Source organism: Orycteropus afer, unplaced genomic scaffold (genome assembly GCF_000298275.1).
Source record: "Orycteropus afer afer isolate SDZICR_OR568_19922 unplaced genomic scaffold, OryAfe1.0 scaffold00183, whole genome shotgun sequence".
In the NCBI taxonomy this organism is placed as follows: domain Eukaryota; kingdom Metazoa; phylum Chordata; class Mammalia; order Tubulidentata; family Orycteropodidae; genus Orycteropus; species Orycteropus afer.
This window is the reverse complement of record NW_006921770.1, coordinates 1382167-1407015: the sequence shown is the minus strand read 5'-3', so window position 1 is coordinate 1407015 and position 24849 is coordinate 1382167. Positions and strand designations below refer to the sequence as shown.

Genomic DNA, 24849 nt, shown 5'->3' with positions numbered 1-24849 from the left:
TGCTGGCCCTGTCTACCCTTGCTCCCTGCCACCTGGGAGCTGTCCCCCGCCCTCCTTACCTGTTCTGGCCACCAGCCCTGTATCGCCATTTACAGATTTAAAAACTAAAGCTTCAAAGTTACATGACTTTCTCATGGTCACAAAATGGGTAAGTAGCAGAACTAAGTGTCAGTTTCAGCTCTGTCTTACTCCAATGACCATGTTCTTTCTTCTACCCCATCCTGCATATCATAGCCTAACATCACTCAGTCTCCTTTTATAAACAAGAACAGCAGGTGTCATTGAAGATCATGTCCACATATTCACTTGGATACTCATTCAGTTCTAACAGTGATCGTATAAGATTGATACTGATATTAGTTGTAGAAATGAAAAAAACAGAGATTTAAAGATTAGATAGTTTTCCATAGGGTGCTATTCCTTTCCACATTCCTATATTATGTTCTTGTCGTAGAGTGTTGTATTAATTTATTTTTTATCTCCCTCACTAAGTCCCCAGCTACTCCAGGGCAAAAACTGTCTCTGATCTTTTTACATATCCAGCACAAGGACCTGGCCTGTGGTGATGCTCCAAAAATAGCTATAGAACTGACCTTACGTGAAATGTTAAAATGTGTGGGGTTTTTCCTACCATGTCACATTTCCTTCCATGTGATCTCCTTAATTATGAGATCTGATGAATACCAAACCATCTACCAAATATTCTCTCCCACTTAGCAATTTACTATTTTCTCTTTCCATCTGGTCTGGAATTCTCACCTTAAGTCATTCTTTTCACTTAGACATCATAGGCAGGGTGTAATGTCTCCAGAGGGTCCCCTCTAATTAATCTGTAGGTTTTTTCTCTCTCATTGTGACTCACCCACACTGAACGTGTCTGATTAGCTAACTGGCATCTTTGAGGGCAAGATTAGGATTGTTTGGATGGAGAAGGTCAGGGATGTGGGGCACCCTGAAGTTGTCTAGTTAGGAAAAGGTGATATGGGGAGTCACTTAGGGTAAATTCGTCCACTAAAGGACACTGTTTGAGGGTGATAAGAACAAAGCTGCAGGAGAGGTTTGCTTCACATCTTTGCCTAGAGGCACCTGTCTGTATTGAGACACCTAGTCACCAATATGTTATTTGAGATTTATTAACTAATCTGTCTGAACTTTTTTTTCCCCTAACCCTTTTGTGTCTTTTGGCCAATCAACAGTGAATTTTCCATCTCACTGCCTGATTTAGGTAAGTGATAATTTGCTTATTGCTGGCACAGAACTACTTAACATTGATATATTCAGGGGCAGGGAAAGAGAAGTGTTCATTTATTCTCCTACTTGTCCACATTTAATGAAAAATTGATACTTCCAAATAGAGATACATTATTTCACAACAATATTTCTTACTTCAGGGAAAATTAATAACATTTCTTGAGTGCTTACTATATATCAAGTCCTGTGGTAGATGCATTCCTCTTAAAAACCCAGAGAAATAGATGGTATCATCACTTTTTAGGGAGCCTTTAGGACACACAGCCTGTACAAATAGTCTCTAACTTAGGACATATTTGAGTTATGATGAACTGCACTTGTGACTGTAAGTTTTTGGGTTTTATTTTATTTTTTATTTTTTCACATCTCATGTACTACACACAAGGCTAAAATATGTCTGTAAGTTTATATGTAATGTTTCTTATCTCTAAAGACAAAGAGAGATTAAGGAAACTACTGGAACTAATTGAAAAAATTCAAAAAGGTGGAAGGATACAAGATCAACATATAAAAATCAGTTGGATTCCTCTACATCAACAAAGAGATTTCTAAAAATGAAATAAGAATAGCATTACTATTTATAGCAGCTACCAGAAACATAAAATATTTAGGAATAAGTCTTACCAGGGACACAAAAGACCTATACAAGGAAAACTACAAAACATGACTTCAAGAAACTATAAGAGACCTCTATAAATGGAAGTACATACCATGTTCATGGATATGAAGACTGAATATTGTGAAAATGTCAATACTACCCTAAGCAATTTTTAGATTCAATATAATCCTAATCAAAATCCCATCAACATTCTTCAAGAACATGGAAAAAACAAACCATCACTGATTTTATGTGGAAAGAGAGCACAGATAAGCAAAGCACTACAGAGGAAGAAAAACAAAGTAGAAAGTCTCATGCTCCCTCAACTCAAAACCTACTATACAGACATGGTAGTCAAAACAGTCTGGTGTTGGTACAGTGATAGACACATAGACCCGTGGAACAGAATTGAGAGTCCAAAAATAGATCCATCCACCTATGGATGGCTGACCTTTGACAAAGGGCCAAAACTCATTAAATGAGGGAGAGATAGTCTCTTTAACAAATGGTACAGGCAACTAGATATCCATTTGCAGAAAAATGAAAGAAGATTCATACCTCACACCATACGCAAAAACAAATTCAAGATGGATCAAAGAACTAAATGTAAAAACCCAAACTAAAAAGTTTATCAAAGATAAAATAGGAACAATCTTAGGGGCCCTAATTTATGGCATAAACAGACTATCAAACATAACCAAAAATGCACAAACAGCAGAAGATAAACTAGATGACTGAAACGTTCTAAAAATTAAATGCTTAAGTACATCAAAAAAACTTCTTCAAAAGAGTAAAAAGAGAACCTACATATTGGAAAAAAATATTTGGTCATGGCATATCCAACAATGGACTTACCTCTAAAATTTATAGAAAATTTCAACACCTCAACATCAAAAAGACAAACAATCCAGTTCAAAAATGGGCAAAAGACATGAACAGACACTTCACCAAAGAAGAAATTCAGACAGACAGCAAACACATGAAGAAAAGCTCACAATCATTCACTCACTGCCATCGAGTCAGATCTGACTCATAGTGACCCCTCCTTGGGTTTCCAAGGTGGTAGCACTACAGAAGTAGATTGCCCAATCTTCCTTCCAAGGAATAACTGGTGGATTTGAACCACGAGCCTCTGGTTAGCAGTCAGATGCCTTAGGCACTATGCCACTAGAGCTCCTTAGAGAGAGACAAATCAGAACAATGGGATATTACTCAACCCCGACAATAATAGCAAAGTTCAACAGGGCAGAAACTAACATGCTGGTGTGGGTTTGGAGAGATTGTTGTTGTTGTTGTTGTTGTTGCTATGTGCTGTCGAGTCAAACCCGACTCATAGTGACCCCTCCTTGGGTTTCCGAGGCAGTATCACTACAGAAGTAGGATTGCCCAACCTTCCTTCTGATTAGAACTCTCATATACTGTTATTGGAACTGTAAAATGGTACAACCACTGTGGAAAAGGGTACGGTACTTCCTTGAAATGTTGGAAATAGAAATACCATTTCATTCAGTAAACCCTTTACTAGGAATATATCCTAAAGAGGTCAGGTCTGGAACATAAATAGATATATGTACATAAATAGATATATTCATCGCAACACTATTCACAATAGCAAAGAGAGGGAAACAATCAAAGTGCCCATCAACAGGTGAATGGATAACCAAACTATAGCACATACACACAATGAATACTATGCAACATTAAAAAATAATGAAGAATCCATGAATCACCTCGTAATGTGGATGAACTTAGTGGACATTGTTGCTGTTGTTGTTAGGTGGTGTCATGTCAGCTCTGACTCGTAGTGACCCTATGTACAACAGAATGAAACACTGCCTGGTCCTGTGCCACCCTCCCAATCTTTGCCATACCTGAGTGCATCATTGCAGGCACTATGTCAATCCATCTTGTTGAGGGCCTTCCCAATTTTCACTGACTCCACTTTACCAGCATGATATCCTTCTCTAGGGAATGGTCCCTTCTGACAACATGACCAAAGTAGGTGAGACAAAGACTGGCCATTCTAGTTTCCAATGAGCATTCTGGCTGCACTTCTTCTAGAACAGATTTGTTAGTTCTTTTAGGAGTCCATGGTACTCCCAGTGTTCTTTGCCAACACCACAACTCAAAATCATCAATTCTTTTTTGGTCTTCCTTATTCACTGTCCAGCTTTCACATGCATATGAGGCTACTGAAAATACCATGGCTTGGTTTAGGCACACCTTAGTCTTCAAAAAGATATCTTTGCTCTTCAGCACTTTGAACAGGTCTTTTGCAGCAGATTTGCCCAGTGCAATGCGTCTTCTGATTTCTTGAGTACTGCTTCCATTGTTGTTGATTGTGAAACCAAGTGATATGAAATCTTTGACAACTTCGATCTTTTCTCCATTTATCTTGAGGCTGCTTATTGGTCCAGTTGTGAAGATTTTTGTTTTCTTTATGTTGAGGTGTAATCCACACTGCAGACTGTAGTCTTTAATCTTCATCAGTAAGTGCTACAAGTCATCTTCACTTTCAGGGAGCAAGTGCATATCTCAGGTTGTTAATGAGTCTTCCTCCAATTCTGATGCCATGTTCTTCTTCATATAGTCCAGCTTCTCGCATTATTTGCTCAGCATACAGATTGAGTAAGTATGGTGAAGGATACAACCCCAGTGCACTCCCTTCCTGATTTTAAACCATACAGTATCCTCTCATTTTATTCAAACAACAGCTTCCTGGTCTATGTACAGGTTCCTGATGAGCACAATTAAGTGTTCTGGAAATCCCATTCTCCTATATTATCCATAATTTGTTATGATCCATGCAGTCAAATGCTTTTGCACAGTCAATGAAACACAAATAAACATCTTTCTGGTATTCTTTGCTTTCAGCCAAGATCCATCTGACATCAACAATGATATCCCTCATTCCACATCATCTTCTGAATCCAGCTTACATTTCTGGAAGTTTCCTGTTAATATAATGCTGCAACCATTTTTTAATTATCTTCAGCAAGATTTTACTTGCATGTGATATTAAAGATATTGTTTGATAATTTCCACAATCTGTTGGGTCATTTTCCCTTAGAATAGGACAAATATAGATCTCTTCCAGTCAATTGGTCAGGTAGCTGTCTTCCAAATTTCTTGGCATAGACAAGTAAATCCCTCCAGCATGACATCTGTTTGTTGAAACATCTCAATGGGCAGTCTGTCAATTTCTGGAGCTTTGTTTTTCACCAATTCCTTCAGTGCAGCTTTGACTTCTTCCTTCAATACCATAGGTTCTTGGTCATATACAACCTCCTGAAATAGATGAATATCAACCAAATCTTTTTTGTATAGTGACTTTGTGTATTCCTTTCATCTTCTTTTGATGTTTCCCACATCATTCTATATTTTGTCCATAGAAACTTTCAATATCACAACTCAAGCCTTGATTTTTTTATTCAGTTCTTTCTGCTTGAGAAATGCTGAGTGGCTCTTCCCTTTTGGTTTTCTAATTCCAGGTCTTTGCACACTTCATTATAATAATTGACTTTGTCTTCTTGAGCTGCTCTCTGAAATCTTATGTTCAGCTCTTTTATCTTGTAATTTCTTCCATTTGCTTTAGCTAATATCCATTCAAGAACAAGTCTCAGAGTCTCTTCTGACATCCATTTTAGTCTTTTCTTCCTTTCCTGTCTTTTTAATGATCTTTGTTTTCTTCATGGATTATGTACTTGACGTCATCCCACAATTCATCTGGTTTTCAGTCACTGGTGTTCTGTGTATCAAATCTGTTCTTTAGGTGATCTCTAAATTCAGATGGGATATAACCACGGTCATATTTTGGCTCTGATAGACTTGTTTTAATTTTCTTCAGATTCCACTTGAACTTGCATATGACTAGTTGATGGACTGGTCCACAATCAGCTCCTGGCCTAGTTTTGGCTAAAGATACTGGGCTTTCCCATTGCCTCTTTCTACAAACGTGGTCTATCTGATTCCTCTGTATTCCATCTGGTAATGTCCACATGGATAGCTGCTTTGTATGTTGTTGAAAAAAGGTATTTGCAATGAATAAGTCCTTGGTCTTACAAAATTATTTTATGCCATCTCTGGCAACATTTCTATCACCAAGGCCATATTTTCCAATTATTGGTAGGCATTATGCTAAGTGAAATAAGTCACTAACAGAAGGACAAATATTGTATGAATCCATTAATATAAAAAGTCAGGGAGTAGTTTACACAGGGAAGCAAATCTTCCTTTTTGCTTACAAGGAATGGGGGGGGGGTGAAAGGGAGGGAAAATTGCTGGCTAGTTGAGACACATGTTGATTTGGGTGAAGGGAAAGGCAATATAGCAAAAGAGTGTGACCAGCACAATATCACTAAGGAAAGGGAAGACACAAAGAGGTTTACAAGAGGTACAACAAAACAGGTAAATAGTATTATATACACAGGATTGCGTTATCAGTAATAACAAACACTCATCTACAAATGGAAACATAGGTACTGAGGCAAGATGATCAGGTATGGGTAGGCAAATGGGAATATACCCATGATCATATATAGGTTTTACAGATAATATTTCTACATATATATTTGTATGTGCTATAAAAATGTCCATATATATCATGGAGTTAACAGGAGACAAAGTTAGGATAACTTCTTTGCCACAACCAAGCACCTTGAGGGAGTGAGTCGCTGGGCCTGTGGTCTCAGGACTGTGGTTGTAGGGGACATCAAACTCAATTGGCACAACATAGTACACAAAAACATTGTTCTACATCCTACTTTGGTGATTAGTGACCGGGGTCTTAAAAGCTTGTGAGCAGCCATCTAAGATGTGACTTTTGGTCTCTCCTCATCCGGAGCAAAGAAGAGTGACAAAAATCGAAGATGCTTGAAAACAACTGGTCCAAGGGATGAACGGACCACTGGAACCACAGCCTACTTGACTCTGAGACTGAGAAGAAGTAGATAGTGCCTAGCCACCAACACCAATCACTCAGAAAGGGATCAGAATTGGAGAGCCTGGATAGAGTAAGATAAAAATGTGGAACAAAATCCAAAAACATAAAAAAGATCAGGATTACTGGTCAGATAGAGACTGGTAAAATCCCCACAACTAAGCATTCTATTTACTCTTTGGGCCTGGAATTAAACTCATCTCCCTTGGCTTAACTCTCAGTCAAACAATGGACAGGCCTACAAGCTGAACAGTTACACCAGGGAGATACACTCCTTAGAAAAGTCAACCATGAGAGATCAGAAGGGCAGCTTTTTCACAGGGAGAAAGGTAAGGAGGCAGGAATGTATAGAAAAACACAGGGAAAGGGAAGAAATGGAAAGAGAGTTGTTACATTGCGAAGATTGTAACCAGTATCATGATACAAAATGTGTAGGAAATGTTGAATTGAAAGCAGATCTGCTCTGTAAAATTTCACCAAAATCACAGTTAAAAAAAAAGAAAGGAAACAAAGACAAATAAAGATTGGATTTATAAAGATACTTGTAATAAAAGATCAGATTTTAGTAAAACAGACTTGGAGATGCACCTAGATAATTAGGTAATTGTGTATAATTTGAAAAGCCAAGGATTTTATAAGCCATACCCAATAATGGACTATTTTAATCTTATCTTGACCCTAGAATTTAGGTCTCAGGAAGTTATAATCTATGATGATGTGGACAGTCCTGAAAAAAAGTCAAAGTAAGTCAATTTACCTCATTGGTCGTCCATGCTGATATTGAATCCATTTCCTGATGCTTTGTTATATATGGTTGGAGGGCCATCTTCTTCAAGATCCTTAGAGATTGGATGAGAAGTCAACTTGTGATTTTCCTTCCACTAGAAAGGGAAAACAATGGATGACATAGATGATACAATAATGGTAGGTAAATCAAGTGTCACTGGAGTTTTAGAATCTGTTTTTGTTGCTTGTCTTTGGATCTAAAGATTTGGCACTTATTTCAATGCACAGTTATTTACTAGCCTCATGTGTACAAGGCAACATGGGGGATAGCAAACACTATTTGATAGCACTGCTGTTCTCAAGGACTAAATGACTATAATCTATCAAAAAAAATGTCCTTAAATTTGATGCCCCTTTCTATGTTATCCATTCTTTCTCTCTCAACCAAATGGCTAATAATTAAGATCTCCTCTACTCATCCTTCCATTCACCTTCCCAGTTCCCAGCAATTAGACTTCTGTTCCTAACATACCAGTGAAATTACTTTGGTAAGGTCACTAATTACATCTTGAGTAAATGCAATGGATACTTTTAAGTCTTTCTCTTACTTGGTGCGGCAATTCAGTTGATGTGTCAACTTGGCTGGGCCTGGTTGAGTGGCTGGGCAGATGGATGTAGTATTCCCCATGATGAGACTGGTAATCTACTCCATGGTGGAATCTACTGTGAGCAGCTGAGTAGCTGCCTTAGGGAATGTGGTCTGCTTCCTGTATATGAGCAGAAGCCTTGGGGAAGGGTCTCTAGTTTATGGCACCTTGAACCCTGCATGTAGCTGTGTCGTTCAGCAGCCTGCCATGCTCTGCTGACCTTGGGACTTACGATAGGCTTGAATTAATGGCCTGCCGTGTGATTTGGTAATATCGAGACTGTGCCTTTTCACTTGTCAACCTTGGGCTTGGCAGCCTCAGCAGCCAGCACCTGTCTGAGTGAAGAAAAGCCTCTAGCTTCAGTGGGCTGGAAGCTGGAGGCAGAGCTGAAGCCCAAGGCTGAGGGGCTTTCATCCAGCCCCTAGAGCTTGGCACTTTGAACTTGGACTTAAAGCCTCCAAATTGTAAGAATAAACTCCTGTTTGTTAAATGTAAGCATAAACAACCCATTTGTGGTATATTTCTTGTCAGAGTGGCACTAAGTACTTGGCTTCTCTGAAATATTTTTAATGTTGACTATGCCATCTTTCTAAAGAAAGAAATATGAATTTTTTCCTAGGTTTCTATGTTATTTTTCCTTATTCCTCATCTTTGGCTGCTTCTCCTATTGTGTGTGTGTGTGCGTGCACGCTAATCACATTACTTTTCTCTTAAATATTATGTGTACCTCATTTTTGCTATGTCAGTTCTCTTCTATTATTCTTTTATGTGCTCTTCTAAAATGATCTCATCCATACTCAGGGTTTCAATTATACTCATTTTGGTGATGATTTTTAAAATTACATTTTGAGATCAGATTTCTTTCCTGAGAGCTAATAAGTCTGCGAGATAACTCAATCTGAAAGTCCACAGAGAAAATTGAAATTTACAAATGTCCATAATAAAACATCATCTCAACCCACTCCACCCAAATCTCACCTCCTTCCTCTAATCTCTATGTTTGGTGGTTGTGGTGTTGAAATTTGTGTGTCAGCTTGGCTAGGCCTGTTTGAGTGGCTGGGCAGCTGGATGTAGTATTACCCATGATGAGAATGGCAATCAACTCCATGGTGGAATCTACTGTGAGCGCTGAGTAGCTGCTTTTGGGCATGTGGTCTGCTTCCCATATATAAGAAACAGCTTTGGGAATGGTCTCTGTCTTATGGCATGCTTGAACCCTACTTGTAGCCATGTCATTGTTCAGCAGCCTGCCATGCTCTGTGGACCTTGGGACTGTCAATAGACTTGAATTAATGATTTCCTGTGTGCTTTGGTAACATCGGGACTGTGCCTTTTTATTTGTCAACCTTGGCCTTGTCAGTCTCAGCAGCCAGTAGCTTCCTGAGTGAAGAAAAGCCTCTAGCTTCAGTGGGCCAAGAGCAGGAGGCAGAGCTGAAGCCCAAGTTTGAAGGGTTTTCACCCAGCCCCTAGAGCCTGGCACTTTGAACTCAGGACTTCCAGCCTCCCGAACTGTAAGAGAATAAACTTCAGTTTATTCAAGCCATCCCATTTGTGGTATATTCTTGTCAGAGTGGCACTAGATAACCAGAGCAGTAATGTTTCAATTAACATATAGCTGCCTAAAGAAAAACCTTAGGCATTATCCTGGATTCCTCCTTTTTTCATGGGTGCCCTGCCCTCCTCCAGCTTCTGTGTCTAATAACTCTCAACCTTTCCTGCTTTTCCATCCCCACAGTTGTTAGGTGCCATCTAGTTCATTTTTGACTCATAGTGTCCCCATGTAAAAGTAGAACTGCCCCACAAAATTTTCTAGGCTTAATGGGAGAAAACTACTAGGTGTTTCTCCAGCAGAGTTGCTGGGAGAGTTTGAACCATGAAACCTTTGGTTAGCAGCCAAGAATTTAAACATTTTCCCATCAGGGCTGCTTCCATCCACTCCACAGCCACAATTTAGAAGTCATTGTTTCTCAACTAGATTACTGCAACAATACCTTAAATGTTTGTCTCACCTCCATTTTAGTTTATTCTCCAATCTTTCTAAAGTGTAAGTGTCATCATGTCACAAAAACCACCACCCACATCTTAAAGATACTGAGTGGTTATCCATTGCCCAACAGAATGAAATCCAAATTATCTTGGAAGATGTAACATTCATTCATGATCCAGCCCCTTGGCAACCCCTCTGCTTCACCTCACTCTACTTCCTACTGACCTACAATTTTTATGTTTCATCCATCCTTAACTTCTTGAACTCAACATGCTGTCAAGCATTTCTAAATCCTCTTGCAACTTCATTAATAAAATCAACAAGGATCCATTGAACATGTACAATGTACTAGGCATTGTGCTAGGTGTTGGACATAATGCAATAAACAAAATCAATGTAGTTCCTATTGCTCATTGATTAAGAAGACAAATAAATGAGTGAAAAAATAAATCTGTAATTACACATTCTACCACTTGTCTATCAGTTTGTCATACGGTGGTGTGATATTAAAAAGGTAGGAAAGAAAGAAAAGACCAAAACGTGTGTCAGAAGAGACTCTGAAACATACTTTTCAATGGAGAGTGGCTAAAGTGAATGGAATAAATGAAGAAGGAAGAGTTCTGAACAGAAGATTTCAAAGGAAGCTCAAGAAGACAAAGTATAGTATTATAACGAAACATGTAAAGACCTGGAAAACCAAAAGGAACGAATACACTCAGCATTTATCAAGCTGAAAGAACTGAAGAAAAAATTCAAGCTTCAAATTACAATACTGAAAGATTGAAAATATTGAAGTGCAGGAAGCATCAAAAGAAGATGGAAGGAATACACAGTCACCAAACCAAAAAGAACTGGTTGACTTTCAACCATTTCAGGAGGGAACATATGATCAAAAATGGAGGGTACTGAAGGAAGAAATCCAAGCTGCACTGAAGGCATTGGTGAAAAACAAGGCGTCGGGAATTGATGGAATACTCATTGAGATGTTTCAGTAAATGGATGCAAAGCTGGAAGAACTCAGTTGTCTATGCCAAGAAATTTGGAAGACAGCTACCTGGCCATACACCTGGCAGAGATTCCCATTTGTGCTCATTCCAAAGAAAGGTGATCCAACAGAATGCAGAAATTATTGAATATTATTAATATAAAAAACAAGTAAAATTTTGCTGAAGATAATTCAAAAACAATGGCAGCAGTACATCAACAGGAAAGTGGCAAAAATCAAACTAGATTCAGAAGAGGAAGTGGAATGAGGGGTTTCATTGCTGATGTCAGATAGATCTTGGCTGAAAGCAGAGAATGCTAGAACTATGTTTGCCTATGTTTTATTGACTATGAAAAGGCATATTACTGTGTAGATTATAACAAATTATGGATACCTCTGGGAAGAATGGGACTTCCAGAACACTTAATTGTGCTCATATAGAACCTGTACACAGACCAAGAGGCATTTGTTCAAACAGAATAAAGAGATTTTGCATAGTTTAAAATCAGGAAATGTGTGCATCAGACTTGTATCCTTTCACTATACTTATTCAATCTGTATGCTATGCAAATAATCTGAGAAGCTTAACTACATGAAGAAAAATGCTGCATCAATCAGGATTAGAGAAAGACTCATTAACAGCCCACAATGTGCAGATGATACAACCTTTCTTGTTGAAGGCAAAGAGGATTTGACACACTTACTGATGAAGATCAAAGACTACAACTTTCATCTGGATTACACCTCAACATAAAGAAAACAAAAATCCTCACAAGTGGACCAATAGCAACATCAGTAAATGGAGAAAATATTGAAGTGGTCAAGGATTTCATTTTACTTGAATCCATAATCAACACCCATAGAAGCAGCACTCAAGAAATCAGATGACATATTGCATTTAGCAAATCTGCTGCCAAAGATCTCTGTAAAGTGTTAAAAAGTAAAGATATCACTTTCAGGACTAGGATGTTAAAGTGTGTCTGACCCAAGCCATGGTATTTTCAGTTGCCTCATATGCATTCGAAAGCCAGACAATGAATAAAGAAGACTAAAGAAGAATTGATGCATTTGAATTACAGTGTTGGTGAAGAACATTGAACATACCATGGACTGCCAGAAGAACAAAGTAATCTTAGAAGTACAGCCAGAATGCTTCTTAGAAGCGAGATGTACTTTGGACATGTACCAGCAGGAACCAGACTGGAGAAGGGCATAATGCTTGGGAAGGTAGAGGGTCCGTGAAAAAGAAGACGACCCTCATTGAGATGGATTGACACAGTGACTGGAAAAATGGACTCAAACATAGCAACGATTGTGAGGATGGCACAGGACTGGGCAGTGTTGTTTTCTGTTGTACATAGAGTTGGCTGTGATTCCAAACTGACTCAATGGCACCTAACAATACCACTTTGGAATATGGTTGCTTTGTTGGATAGAGACTAGTGGAAACCCCCAAGACCAAGGCCCTTAGTCACCCTTCAGGTTTGTGGCTCAATTTTCAGCCAAACAATAGATAAGTCTATAAGGTGAAAGATAACCCTAGGGAAGCATGCACTCCTTAGAACAATCAACCATTTGAGATCAAAAGGGCAGCATTTGCCCAAGGATAAAGCTTAGAAGACAAGAAAGGTTAGGAAAAAAGGAGAAATGGAAACAGGAAAGACAAGGAGGAAGTGGGATGAGTGATGTTACATTGTGGGGGGTGGCAATAAAAAAAAGTATGAATTGTTTCATAGAAAGCTGATATGCTATGTAGACCTTCACCCAAATCACAATAGAAAGTTGGAAAAAAGAGAATGTGGTTGCTTTGAAATAGGATAATTTGAAAGAAAGCAGACATAGGGTATATGTGTTGAGAGGAAGTTGAAACTCATTTTAGAGTACATAGCTTAGGAAGACTTCTCTAAGCAAATGTTTTGGTTACCTGTTGTTGTTGTTGTTGTTATTTGCCATTGACTCGGCCCCGACTCATAGCGACCCCTCCTTGGGTTTCCGAGGCACCCTGTAGTGATACTCTAATAGAAAATTACCACAGGTATGCGTGGGGGCGAGGGTGGTGTTAAATAAACAGGGATTTTGTTTTCTTACAATTTTGGAGCCTAGAAGTCCAAGTTCAAAGTGCTAGGCTCCAGGGGCAGGGTGAAAGCCCCTGAACCTTGGCCTTCAGTTCTGCCTCTTGCTCCCAGCCCTCTGAAGCTAGAAGTTTTCTTCTCTCAGACAGCTGTTGGCTGCTGATGCTGACAAACTCAAAGTCGATAAGTAAAAAGGCACAGTCCCAGTATTACCAAACCACCTGGCAGGCCACTGATTCAAGTTCATCAAGAGTCCCAAGATTGGCAGGCAACATGGCAGGCTGCTGAACAACTTGAACTACATGCAGGATTCAAGCATGCCAAAAGCTGCAGACCATTCCCAAAGCAGAGGCAGACCGCATCCCTAAAGCAGCTACTCGGCTGCTCACGGCGGATTCCACCATGGCGTTAACTGCTAGTCTTATCATGGGGAATAACTGCAACCAGCTGCCCAGCCACTCAAAAGTAGGCCCAGTCTGGTTTGATACAAAACCTTAACTGCCACAGCAAGTGAGAATTAAACTAAGAATGAAAGATTGCTTCTATATGTAACACACTTTGTCTTGTTTTTTGCCTGCTGAATTATTTGAATAATTAAATGGTGTATTAAAACTGAATTTAGATTTTGCCTTATCCAAGAAGTCTTCTTTGACTTTATATATTTGGGTAAGAACCCCTTTTTTAGAATTCCTGCAATTCATGTGGGAGAGCTAGGTCAATTCCTGATCAAAGTACCTCATGCACACACACCAACGCATTTGACTGCCAGCCAGAAGGCTGGTGGTTCAAACCCATCACCCACTCCTTGGAAGGAAGGTTGGGCAATCTACTTCTGTAGAGATAACCACCTCGGAAACCCAAGGAGGGGTTGCTATGAGTCAAATTGATTTGACAGCAGTGAGTTTGATTTTGTTTATGTTTATGATGTTGTATAGGTTTCAGCAGAGCTTCTAGAGTAAAACACAGGGAAGAAAGTCCCTATATCATTTTTCTGAGGGTTGTAATGGTCTGTTTTCTTGCCAGTCTTCTCCTCTAGACTGGGAGCTTTCTGAGATAGAAACTGTGATTTTCAGATCATTCGCTGGATACTAAAACATAGTTTGTTAAATCAGCTAACAAAGAGCTTGCTATAAAAAAATATGCAAAATAATCTGGAAGTTCAGCATAGGTGGCCATTTCTGTTGTATAGGGGGTCAGAAAAGTTTCTATGCCAAGTTGAAGTAGGAAGGATAAGGTAAGATTTTGACAGGTGAAGACTGGGGAGCAAGAGAAGAGGAGAGAAAGGGGTGGTATTAGGTTAGAGGGAAAACCTGCGTAAATGGAAAACATGTGTGTTTGGGAAGTTTTATTGGACCCTAAGGCAAGTGATCAAGAAAGAGGTTGTTATAAGCTGGAAATGTGATTTGGCGTGAGATGGAGGAAGGCCCTAGAATATCAAGCTACAGTTAAGAACGAATGTTTTTTCTTAAAAATACATTATATAATATTTGTAAAATCAAAAGAAAACACGAAGCACATGTAAGTAGTAAAGCGTGATAAAACAAATTCCCCTGACCCCATCACTCAACTTAAGAACTAGAACATAACCAATACCTTGCCCTCTCTCCTTGTGCACCTCCCCCTTCCTATCTCGTAGCCTTCCCCAAAAGTTAACCACTCTCCTAAATTTTATATTTTTCATCTCCTTTTTTTAAAAAAAAAATAATTAATCAAACACAGATGATAAAAAATATTGTTTCATTTGAGATTTGAGTATTATAAAACTAGCATTGTGCTGTATATAGAATTCTGAAATTTCCTTTTTTCTCACATAAAATATTTTTTTCCATTATAATTTATTCATTTTCACTGTTGTGTAATATCCCATTGCATGCATATACAATTCATTTATCCATTCTCTTTTTGGTTGACATTAGGGTAGTTTCTAATTTTTTGCATTTATGCCAAACACTGCTACAGACATCCATGTCTCCTGTGAACATGTGCAAGAATTTTCTAGGAGATCTATTTTGAAGGGGAAAGAAATGCTAAGTTGTAGAGAATGTAAAGTCATAAGAAAATGTAAAGTAATTGAGGGAAATCAGTTGAAACCTCACATTAGGAGACTATATTTGTCAGTTCTTCCAGGGTTTCTATCAATTTTTGCTTTATTTATTTTGAGGCTCTTTTATTGTTGTTGTTGTTATGTGCCGTCGAGTCGGACCCGACTCATAGCGACTCCTCCTTGGGTTGCCGAGGCAGTATCACTACGGAAGTAGATTGCCCCATCTTCCTTCCGAGGAGTGGCTGGTGGGTTTGAACCTCCAGCCTTCTGGTTAGCAGTCAAGTGCCTTAGGCACTATGCTACCAGAGCTCTCTGTGCCTCTGTGCCTAGTACTATTAATAACAAAAGTAATTAATACTTACATAGCTCTGTGTTCCAGGCACTGTTTCATGTATTTAATATATATTAACTTATTCAATCTTCACAACAGTTATATGAGGTAGATACTATTATACCAATTTATACAAGTGAGATGAGGCACAGAGGTTAAGTAACCTGCCTAAGCTCACACAGGTGGTAAATGATGAAACCAGGATTCAAACCAAAGCAATTGGGCTCATGAGTATTCTCTTACACTAGGCTGTATCTCCTGCTGATCCTCTTTGTTTTGAAGTGTAATTTGCCTGATACTCATATACCTACCAGACCTTTATTTACTTAGTATTTTCCTAGTACACACTTTTGGTCCTTAATTTTCTATTTTCTATATTCTTATTCAATGTCTCATATAAATAGCATTTGACTTTTAAAAAAATCTGACAACCCGTCTTAACTCCTACCTTGCTCTTGACTTGACAGTCAGTCTTCTGAAATGTGGTAACACTGTTCTGGTATTTTTCTCTGAGCAAATTTGCCTTTTGTGCTCATAAGCTGCTCATTGCTTTGTTCTGTTGTTTTATGGGGGCTATTAGGACACTGTATGCCTCACTTACTCTAAATATAGCAATTTGTTTAAAAATGCCTGTTTTATCCAAGATCTGGTTGTTTTTGTAGGGCCCTTCCAGACTATTCTATCCTATTGCCAAATCAGAAAGTCCAAAAGAACTCTGAGCAAGTGGGCAGTATAACCAGAGCCACACTTCAGGAAGAGTAATCAGGCCCTACTGCAGAATGCTTTGGAGGGGACGCCAGAAGTAGGACATATATTAGAACATTGTTATCATTGCTCAGGTGAAAGAGGATGAAAATGTGTTCTAGGGTAGTGAAAGCAATGGAAAAGATAAGTTATTTCAGAGGGGACCGTAAGTGGATTTTATTACAAAATTGTAGAATCTGGTAGAAACCATGCCCTCCTCTTCATCTCCATAAACAGCTAATTGCTAATACAGCAATTAAGTCATGGTAGGTGCACAAGGACTATTTTATGAATAAATGGTGACCACCAAATGACTCAGCCCTTTCAAAGTCTGACCAATTTCTTTTTCATGTATTTAGCAACTTCTGTAGTTTGGCCTCAGAAACACTAATCATTAAAGCATTTTTGGCAGATGAAACATTGACAAAAAGTAGCAGAGGTTGAAATGAGAAGAGGAAAGGTAGTATCTGAGTTCTTAGAACTTGGCTTGTTTGCATGTAATGTCTTGGTATGTATTTGAGTGAGGAGTAGCCTAAACAGGTCTGAATTAAATTATTGCTAGAATACCCAGATGTTTATTTTTTTATTTCCTTTGATTCGTGAGCATGTCTCCCAGAGAGTCAGCAAGGAAAGAGGAAAAGCGTCTTGAAAAGAATACTGGAATAGCAGTTAGACAATCACTTCCTATTTCTACCTTCTATTAACAGTAGGACTTGGGCCATGTCACCTTACTTACTTCTCTGAACTTTTTGTTTCTAACCTATGAAATGGTGATAGCAATTCTTACGCTGCCAAATCCACTAACCTCTCTAACTAGATCCCTAAACAAAACGCAACGCAATGTACTGCTGTCAAGTCGGATCCGACTCATAGTGACCCCTCCTTGGGTTTCACTACAGAAGTAGATTGCCCAACCTTCCTTCCAAGAAGTGGCTGGTGGTTTGAACTGCCAGCCTTGTGGTTAGCAGTCAAATGCCTTAGGCACTGTGCCACCAGAGCTCCCTAGAAAGGCTAAAATAACTTGACAAAGAGGCAGATAACTGACATATGGCTAGCATGGGGACAAATTGGTATGACTTTTCTGAAGGAATAATTAGGCAATATGTATCCATACATTTTACTTAACCCAGTAATTTTACTCTAAGGAATTTTCTGTAATTGGAAAATTACAGAAAAAAAATGTATGCATAGATATGTTTATCTCAGGGTTACTTATAAAGGGAAGGTGTTTAAAACAACCTAAATGGTCAAATGTACAGAAATGGGTAAATGTATAAGACACTGTTCAACATAACTATTTGAATATATAATAGTTTCCAATGACACGAAGAAGTGCTGATACTATAATGACAACTGAAAATGCAAAATGCAAAACCATATGCACACTATTATCTCAATTTGGTTTTTAAAAGTACTTGAACAAATGTTTAAAAGGAAACTTGGATGTCTTTGGGTGGTTAGATGATGCTATTTTGTCTCTTCTACTTCCTTTCTACTTCTTTGTTTTTAAAATAATCAGAATATATTATGTTACTCAGTAAAGAAAATAAACTTTTTAAAATAGGCATTTGTCCTGCTCATTCCCTGTCCTCACAGCTGTAGCTCCTTCCAAACAAGTCCATCCACAAGTTTTTATTCAACACTTGCTGTTAGCCTAGCATTGTGCTAGGCCTATGGTAGATACAGTTAGAATATATGTCCAGATCCCACCTTCTGAGAACTTAAAGTGGAGAGCTAAAACAAATGAACATGCAACAGTTGGAACAAAATAATTGCTAAGGTCCTTGTTATAAGACTCCAATATTGTTGTTGAGCACTATTAGGTTCTTTTCAATTCATAGTGACCTGCTTCATAGGGTTTCCAAGGCTATTAATCTTTATGGAAGCAGACTGCCACATCTTTCTCCCGGGGAGCGGCTGATGGGTTCAAACCGGTGATGTTTCAGTTAGCAACTGAGCACTGTGCCACCAGGGCACCCCCAGGGCTTCTGCCAAAGGCAATAGAAGGTGAGAAAATAGGGGGATGAAAAACAGCTACACAACTCCTAAAAGGCTTAAGAGTCTTTCCTAAGCTGCATCTTTCTTCAGTGCTAGTCAGATGGTTCAATTTCAGCCCATGATTTGTCTTCGCAAATAAAATTTTACAATAACAGCCTCACTCATCTGTTTACGTATTGTCTGTGGCTGCTTTTGCATGGCAACAGAGGTGGAGTAGTTGCAGTAGAGACATATTAGTTGCATAAGTAATTGCATAAGAGACTTATTATCTGGCCCTGGTTATAGACTATCAAAATATAAAAATTTTTTTGGTTAAAAAAAAATGCAAACACACAAAGTGCCAGTGGTTCTATAAATTTTTAATAGTTCAGTCCAACTAATAGTCCTTTTTCCAAAGGTGAAAGGATGTATTCACAGACTAGAAAAGCAACTTCAGTCTTAATTTACTTGTGCAAAATATTTTTCTCCCCAGAGAAGAAGATAAACTGAAAACTTGGAAGTCCAAGTTTTTGATACCAAAGGAAAGCAAAGGGAAAAAAGCTGCTGAAGAATCAAAAAGGTAGGAACACAAATACACTTACATTATAGCTTATTTGCTGCAATTTATACTTCTTATTAGCAGTGTAACAGGTATAAACTGACTTAAGGCAAGTCATTAAATTTGATTCTGTTTCTTCATTTGCAAATGAGAATAACAGCACCTACATCATATTAAGGTTGAAAGAATTAAGAGACAAAGAAATGAAAATGTAAAGTTCTATACACCATATAGGAGCTCTGGTAGCATAGTGCCTAAGGCACTTGACTGCTAACCAGAAGGCTGGCAGTTCAAACCCACAAGCCACTCCTCAGAAGGAAGATGGGGCAATCTACTTCCGGAGTGATACTGCCTTGGCAACCCAAGGAGGGGTCGCTATGAGTCAAGTCCGACTTGACAGCACACAACAACAACATACACCATATACATCTATCTTCATCACATCTATCTTTATCATTGTTCCTCAACAATAAAAACCTCCAGTCTTAAATTGGCAGTCAATATCAGGAGACAAAGTATGTTAGCTGCTGTATGGGAGGTGAATTTGCTCTGTAAAATTTCACCCAAATCACAAAAAAATAAAAAATAGAAAAAGAAGAAGAAGAAGAAAGAAAGAAAAACCTGCAGTCTTTTAAGCTATAAGGACTTTCTCCCTATAGCATAAAACTTAAATACAATTCTCCAATTAGAACTGAACTGAAACTTTGAGAAAAGAGAAACTAGCTACCATATAATAAGACTAATTCCCCTACAATATAATTCTAGTTATGACTAAAATTAGTGTCAGAATTAAGAAAAGAATGCCTTGTTCACTCACGGTCTAATCTCCATTCATGTGAGTCAACCTCCCAGTCTGCTGTTGGGGCCCATGATGTGTTTTACTGTCTCAGATGATTACTTAGGGTTCTGTGTGCCATTGTTCTCCTCAATTGCTTGGCTATGTGGCAAAATCTGATATACTTTGTTTGACAAATGCCTTGGGGAAATCCTTGTCTAAATAGTCACTGGGCTGTGACCACTGTATGGTCTGTCTAGTCCGGGAAACCTGTCTAGAAAAGTCCTAGTGGGGCACCCCAAAAGAAATCAGACATCAGTGTTTGCCAAATCCAAGCTCAGAGGATGGCATAGGATGCCCTTCCCTTAAGTTTGTTTTCTTTGGGTTTAGACTTGATGTAATTTATTTTTCCAAAGGTGAAAGGATGTATTCACAGACTAGAAAAGGAACTTTCTACCTTAAACTTCTAGAAGTTGAATTCTTCATACTTTTACATAATTTTACATACTTTTGCAGAGCATAGCAAAACAGAATTCCAAAAGAAAACATCAGTGAAATTTTTGACTGAAAAAAAGCTTTTCAGTATTTTGATGACTACAATTCGTCTTTTCAGAAACAATTTTCTAGTGCTAATTTCTTACAAAAAAAAAAAAAACTTTTATTCTAAATGGAATAAACTTGAGTATGTGGTAAATTTGAAAATGCAGTGTTGAGACTATCACTATCCCTGTAGATTAATGTATCCATTTCTGTATGCTGTTTGCTCCTTGGTAGTTTCTCCCTTATATTATCCTACCAATAGGTAAGAAATACTTTCTATCTTAGTGTCAATAATTTTGCTCTCCTTTTATTAATGAAAGATGATGACAAGTTTTAAGACAAGATTGGAAGGGCACCCCAGGTTTGAAGGCATGGAAAGGACAGCCCACCTAAGACATTCCATGTAGACTTTGTATGTGTAGGGCAAAGGAAAAAGAAAAACCAAACTCACTGCTGTTGAGTCATCTCCAACTCATAGGAACCCCCCCCCTTGGGTTTCCAAGGCAGTATCTCTATGAAAGTAGATTGCACAATCTTCCTTTTGAGGAGTGGCTGGTGGATTTGAACTGCCAGCCTTCTGGTTAGCAGTCAAATGCCTTAGGCACTACACCACCAGAGCTTGGAGCCAGATTATAAAATTCCCTGTGTTCCATGCTAAGGAATTTAGACCTTATCCTATAGACAGTAGAGAGTCATTGAAAGGTTTCAAGCATGAGAAAGACAAGATCAAGTAAATTTTATAAAGATTAATCTAGAGGCTGGTATGGAGATTGATTAGGAGAGACGAGAAAGATGGCATTCCAGGCAAGTGGTGATAGTGTGAAATATGGCAGTAGCTGTAGTCTTAGATGGAAGAAAACAGATGTAGGAGACACTCTGAATAAAACCGACAGGATTTGGTGGTTTCTTTTCCTTCTGTCAATACATTAAACTGCTAACAGGCAGCACCTAACCCATGTGAACAGTTGTTGTTATTGTTTCGTACTGTCGAGTCGGACCTGACTCATAGGGACCCCTCCTTGGGTTTCCGAGGCAGTATCACTATGGAAGTAGATTGCCCCATCTTCCTTCCGAGGAGTGGCTGGTGGGTTTGAACCACCAGCCTTCTGGTTAGCAGTCAGATGCCTTAGGCACTATGCTACCAGAGCTCCCATGTGAACAGTAGGGGGGAGAAAAATGAAACGGTGAATATATGGTTAGCTTCTGCTGTAAAGGTATCCACTTTAATGTGCTGAAATTCTTGAGCATGTTTTGTGGCATTTTCTTTATTTTCTTAACTCTATCCTCCAAAATCACTCAGCAAACAGAACAGTTCTTTGATAAGAGCTACATACATTTGTAATTCTCCAATTTGCTTAGAAAAACTAGAAACCCACAAAATGATAGCCCCTTACCTGCACTTACTGTTTTCTGTTAAATTAATCTGGAGGTGAAGAGGAAGATTTATAAATCTTCTCAAGTTTCTTATTTCTTTTCAGCAATGTAATTAGTCTTCTGAGTCTAAACCATAGACATTTCTGATTTAAATTATCTGACCGATTTTAATTTATTCCATGTTGTTATCTTACAATAAAAAATACATATATTTTTAATTGTAGTAGAAAAGCAACTGGTATTACTTACCTTGTTTTCAATTTATCCTGAAATACAATAATTTGTTGACTTGGAAACTTAGAATTTTAATAAAATACATTTAACCTTACCCACATATTTCTTGCTAGTTCATCTCCTAGAAATTTCTTCAGAATCAAGAAGCAAAATTTTGAAAAGAAAATGGAAAAAGAAGAAAAACTCTTTAGAGAAAGATTTGAGGTATGTTCATATCTGATGGTTAAATAATAATGCAACAACTATTTTTTAATTCCATTTTGAAAGATTCTGTAAGTGTTCTGTGCCTCTGCTTCTGAGATAAAACATGATCTTTGACTAAAAAATTGATTTTTTTGTTTTTCCAGATACATTTCTATTTAACCATAATTTTGTATTTCCTTTCTGCCTAGAAAAATTCCTATGTTGTTCTTTAAGGCTCTATTTAAATATAACCCTAACTTCCCTAGAAAAGTTACTCCCTCAGCACATGTTATATATCTATTATGTATATATCTTGTATGAAAAAACCAAACCAAACTCACTGCCATCGAGTTGATTCAACTCATAGCGACTCCACCTTGGGTTTCCAAGGTGTTATCTCTTCCTTCCAAGGAGTGGCTGGTGGGTTTGAACCACCAGCTTTCTGGTTAGCAGTGAGATGCCTTAGGCACTATGTATACCATAGATCAGTTGTAGTATAGTTTGTGTGTGTATGTGTGTGTGTGTATCCTAAATTCTTGAGTCCCTTTTGAAGGAAAGATCCTGTCTCATTCAAGTTTGCTCCCCAGCTCTCAACATAAAACTGGATACACAGTAGTTTTTGGTGAATGAATGACAAAATGAACAAACAAAAGAATAATTATATGGATAAAGGAAGCAACATCTGAAGTGCCTTGACTTCTTACTCTGTCACAAAAAGTCCATGGAACATCTTTCCATAATTCCAAAGTTGGAATGACCCTCCCTTTTGAGATGCCAGTATTGATTCTTGATAATTGAACAAGAGATGGCAGAAACTATCAAGGATATATCAGAAATGGAAACAGCTCAAGATATGAAACAGTATGACCTACAAAGGGTGAAGGTCCATTTTTTCTTTTCTAAAACTTGTAGGCTTTTTTATTCAGTTAAGAGATAGACTGGTGAACATGGAAAGCTGTCCCATTTAACTTGTCCAGATTCACATTCCACTTCATTCATCCATCCCACCGTGCCATAAATTTTAAAGAAATAACCAAGATTCCCAGAAAGCTTGTCTTCCTACTTCTTAGCAGTAAGTCGATAAATTGATTGCAAAGAAATCAAGGGACAGAATATGAGCAGTTTGCACCTTGCAAAAAATGCAAGGTGAAGAGTAGCAGGAGATGAAACCAGAAAAATGAGTAAGAGTCATGACATGAAGAGCTTTATACGCCAGGTTAAGAAGCCTAACTTTACCCATTTGACAGAGGGAACTGTTTGACTTGCACAACTTTCCTGACTGAAGAAATTGCATTTCCAGAGCAAAGCTCTAGCTTATTAAAAAAAAAAAAAAAAAAAGTGTAACATTATTGTAATTACCTGTTCATCATATGAAACTATGAGCTCCTAGAGGACAAGGATTATCTTATATATCTTCATATCTCCCTTGCAGAGCAAAATAAGACTACCTAACCCTAACAGGAATTCTGGTGGTGTAGTGGTTAAAGTATTTGGCTGCTACTCAAAAGGTCAGAGGTTGAAACCCACCAGCTGCTCTGCAGGAGAAAGATGAGGCAGTCTGCTCCTATAAAGATTTACAGCCTTGGAAACCCTGTAGGGTATTTCTACTCTGTCCTAAAGGGTTATTAAGAGCCAGAATCAACTCAATGGCAGTGACTTGGTTTTCTTTCTTTTTTCCAATACTTTCTAAACATCCAAAAATGTTATTGAACTGAACTAAAATAGAAATATACTCAAATCCCTTGTAATCACTGATAACTCCTACTTAGACAAAAATTGGCCAGGTTACTGTATCTAGAAATTATCTACTGCAAAGCATAATGTTATTTGAATAGTTGAAAGATGATAATATAGCAGTTACTGGTTGAAAAGACCCGATATCCATCTAGTGGTTTTCCCCTGACTGTACTTGTGACAATATCATATGGAAGAAATTCCATTTTCCTTGATGTCTGATTCCATTCTTCCATATTACTTATGGTGAGTTTCCCTGAATATACCATTGGGAAAACTATACCATTTAAATAACTTTTATTGAGCTCAAATCACAAAATATTTTTTGAGTACCTCATTAGTACCAGGCATTGAGGATAAAAAATAAATGAATGACCCTCCATTTATCTAATAAACAGTGGCTGCAACAGTGATCTTAAACATGGCAACAATTGTAAGGATGGTGCAGGACCAAGCAGTTTCATTCTCCTGTACATGGGGTCACTGTGGGTCAGAACTGACTCATCAACAACAATAACGTATAATAAATGCTCTAATAAAAATATATACAAAATGCATGTAAATTATACTTGCTAGTCATAAAAGTTTTCATCCAAAAGGGTAAAAGAAGGGTATTTCAGGCAGCAGAAACAGCACGGGCAGTGGCATGGAAGTATGAATGATGCATGGTGTATTCAAGGATCATCACATGGCTTGATGTTTCTCAATGAAGGGGACAGAGATGGGGGAACAGGGAATGACAGTATGCAAAGGACCTTGAATGCTAAGCTAATAAATGTGGATCTTGTCCTGGAAGCAATAAAGAGTTTTTAGAACTTTATAAATAGGAGAGTGTCCTAATCAGACTTGCATTTTAAGTAATGGATTCAGAGGGAACGATGGCCTGGAAAGGGCAAGACAACCAGTTAGGAAGCTATTATTTTGTAAAGTAAAAGAACAGTCTACTTCTGGATCAGATCCCATTTGATGTGGGGTGATCTTATAATTTATCATCCAAGTTTAGGATACTTCTGAGAGTGAAAAAAGATATTCTTCATAATAAGTAAATAAAGATACTGTACACAGAGACTGTCCTAGGCAAAGACAGATGTTTGGTCACCCTAATTTAATGGAGTAGACAGCGGAAAATATAAGCCAGACATTCTGGAA

The 24849-nt window shown here is 38.1% G+C and overlaps 1 protein-coding gene across 1 annotated transcript in view; it reads left to right on the top strand.

Moving 5' to 3' along the window:
* FYB2 (FYN binding protein 2) overlaps positions 1-24849 on the top strand; it is a 92773-nt gene that overhangs the window by 65431 nt on the left and 2493 nt on the right. The window contains 4 exon segments of the mRNA XM_007947414.1: positions 1197-1225; positions 7471-7531; positions 18795-18881; positions 21897-21987. Of these exon segments, the coding sequence (XP_007945605.1) occupies positions 1197-1225; positions 7471-7531; positions 18795-18881; positions 21897-21987 (268 nt within the window).